The sequence below is a fragment of the Poecilia formosa genome, unplaced genomic scaffold (assembly GCF_000485575.1).
Source record: "Poecilia formosa unplaced genomic scaffold, Poecilia_formosa-5.1.2 Scaffold497, whole genome shotgun sequence".
Taxonomy (NCBI): Eukaryota; Metazoa; Chordata; class Actinopteri; order Cyprinodontiformes; family Poeciliidae; genus Poecilia; species Poecilia formosa.
Genome location: NW_006800436.1, coordinates 303,049 through 305,753, shown reverse-complemented (window position 1 = coordinate 305,753; position 2,705 = coordinate 303,049). Strand labels below are relative to the sequence as shown.

Sequence of the window (2,705 nt, the reverse complement as noted above, 5' to 3'; positions counted from 1 at the left end):
TTTGGAAGAACTTAAAGGAGAAATGATCAGAGATGGATTCAGGAATGTTTTATGTTTTAGAGGGAATCAGGAATGTTTGTGTTTCAGAGGGAATCAGGAATGTTTGTGTTTCAGAGGGAATACCGCAGGGACTTTGAGGAGCAGGTGAAGGGCAAAGCTTTGCTGGAAGTGGATCAGACTCCAGGATTCCTGGCGGCCCGGAACGCCAGCAGCCTGCTGAGCGAGGTACCGAACATTACAGCCTGATGGACTCCATGTTCGTATCCCAGCTTTCATCTCCTCCATGGGAATCAGCTGGAATCAAACTGAAAATATTTTTATTTAATTTGAGGATTTTCAGATGCCTGAGAATATAAATGTTCTAAATGTTAAAGAAGGTTTTCTGAATGTTTGCCGTTAGAAATAGATGATGCGTCACATGGACCGTCACCACATGGCTTTTCTTATACTGCCCCCTACTGGCTGAAGATGTGCAACAATTAAAAAAAATCTAATTATAAATGAGAAGATAATAAAATTAAATAAATTCATGAGGAACTGCTTCACTAACTGAGGAAATATTAAGTTAAATGTGTTTAGACTTGTATATACTTTAAAGATAAATCATTAATGTTTTTACTAAAGGTAAAATTTATTCATTAGATTTTATTTTTGCAGGTGATTTATTTAGACAGATATTCATTTATTAGTGGAAATGTTTTAACAAATAATTGTTGAAGTAATGTTTAAAGGAAACAGGAAGTCAAATATTTGTACATTTAAAAAATAATTTAATTAATATATTTATTTCATTTTACGTCGTTAAACTTTCCATATTCAGTTTTATAAAATTCACTTCCAATCAGACCAATTTATTCCAGTTTAATCAAACGTTCAGATTTAAAGTGAAATTAGTTGATCAGAAGGAAGAAGTAAAAATAGATTTTAGTTAATTTCTTAATCAAATGAAAAATGATTAAACGGTTTATGATCTGGATCTGAACTCACTAACCAGGAGTCGTTTCTGCAGAAGGCGTACAGGAAGGACCTGGAGCAGGAAGTGAAGGGGCGGGGCTTATCTGGGGTCGGCCTGGAGGAAACGCCCGAGCTTCTGAGGGTGAAGAAAGCCAGTCAGATTCTGAACCAGGTGAGACCGGCCAGAACCAAAACCAGGAAATAAAACACTGTGAGTCTGAGTGCAGGGTTTTGTCTCTGCAGAAGGAATACCGGCGGGATCTGGAGACGGAGATCATGGGGAAAGGGATGGAGCTGAGCGCCGACGTCCTGGAGATCCAGAGAGCCACCAGGGCCTCGCAGGTCCAGAGCCAGGTACCGAACCACCAGGCGCTGACGGGTTTAAGAGTCATCAGCAGGATTACAGAGGTCTAAACCCTGGCATCAGCTTTTAAAGATAAAACTGTTGGTAAAATCAACCAAAGTATTAAATATTAAACTGAAAATCTGGACGATCTTCATGTCTACTGACTTTAAAATGTCCATAGTTTTATTTCAGGGCATCGTTCACACAGGCTGCAGGCAGAAACGGGACAGCTCTGGGTCTTTTAAACTCAGTTAGGCTGCAATCCAAAGCAGTCCACAACAAATAAATGCAAGAAGAATCACATAATAACAGCAATATGGAACAACAATCATGTTTAATGTAAAATCTGTGACATCAGATTCCCTGATGTTTGGAGGCTTTCTGTGTGGTTTTCTTTTCTCTAAATATTTATTTAGAGTAAATATTATTAAATCAGCCAAACAAGAACAGGCACCACCAGACATTTTACAGTAAAGTTCGTAACATTTCACCAAGTGTTCAAACAGTGTAACAAGGTAACTGATAATATATTTATTAGGATTTATTCATCTTTAAATTGTTTTTTTCCCATGAACTTAAAAACCAAATGAATTAAAAACTCAAACAGAAACTTAACTAAGCTAATTAGTTTTTAATTAGCTTTATTTCCCGTTCTGACCTGATGTGAAGCAGAGCTGGGATTTGTGACGCGCCTGCAGATCATCATATTTTATCATAACTGTGTTGATGTTCTTCAGACATCGTACAAACAGACGGAGCAGCTGAGGGAGAACTCGTACGGGACGCTGACCGACACGCCGGCGCTGCTGCACGCCTCCTACCTCAAAGACGTCTACAGCCAGGTCCGCCTGCAGACACGCACTTCCGTCTGCTCCCTGTAGGGGGCGCCACCTTCCAACCGTCTGCATCTCTGCCTCTTGTGTTGTTAATCCTATTCTCACTAAAACTCTACTTCACAGATCGTTTCACCGCCCTTAGACACTTTAATAATAATAATGATGATATTTAATAAAACGGCTCCATTCTGTGTTTCTGTAGAAGAAGTACAAGGACGAGGCGGAGCAGCTGAAGGGTCGGTACCGCCTGGTGTCAGAAACCCCGGAGATGGAGCGGGTCCGAGCCAACCAGAGACACATCAGCTCTGTGAGAACCAGAACCTGACGGCCCCATGCGCATCACTTCCTGTCCTCTGACCGGCTCTCTGTCGCCACCTAGCTGCGGTACTGCTGGGACTCCAAGCTGATGAGAGGCCTGACAGCGTCGGTCGCCGAGACGCCGGAGATCGTCCTCGCCAGAGAGAACGCCAAGAAGATCAGCGACGTACACTCACACACACTCACACACACACACATACGCACACACACACACACGCACACACACAATAACGCACGCGCACACACACACA

General features: G+C 42.0%; 1 protein-coding gene across 25 annotated transcripts in view; it reads left to right on the top strand.

The window, feature by feature from the left end:
* Positions 1-2,705, top strand: part of nebl (nebulette) — a 63,378-nt gene that overhangs the window by 54,190 nt on the left and 6,483 nt on the right. For 19 of the 25 annotated variants that reach the window (XM_016664579.1, XM_016664589.1, XM_016664584.1 and 16 more), the window contains 6 exons: positions 115-225; positions 1,010-1,126; positions 1,198-1,308; positions 2,038-2,142; positions 2,339-2,443; positions 2,516-2,620. The exons of 4 other annotated variants lie outside the window; for them this stretch is intronic. In XM_016664579.1, the coding sequence (XP_016520065.1) occupies positions 115-225; positions 1,010-1,126; positions 1,198-1,308; positions 2,038-2,142; positions 2,339-2,443; positions 2,516-2,620 (654 nt within the window). The remainder of the gene's footprint in view (positions 1-114; positions 226-1,009; positions 1,127-1,197; positions 1,309-2,037; positions 2,143-2,338; positions 2,444-2,515; positions 2,621-2,705) is intronic. 2 more of the 25 variants (XM_016664578.1, XM_016664576.1) reach the window with 2 other exon arrangements.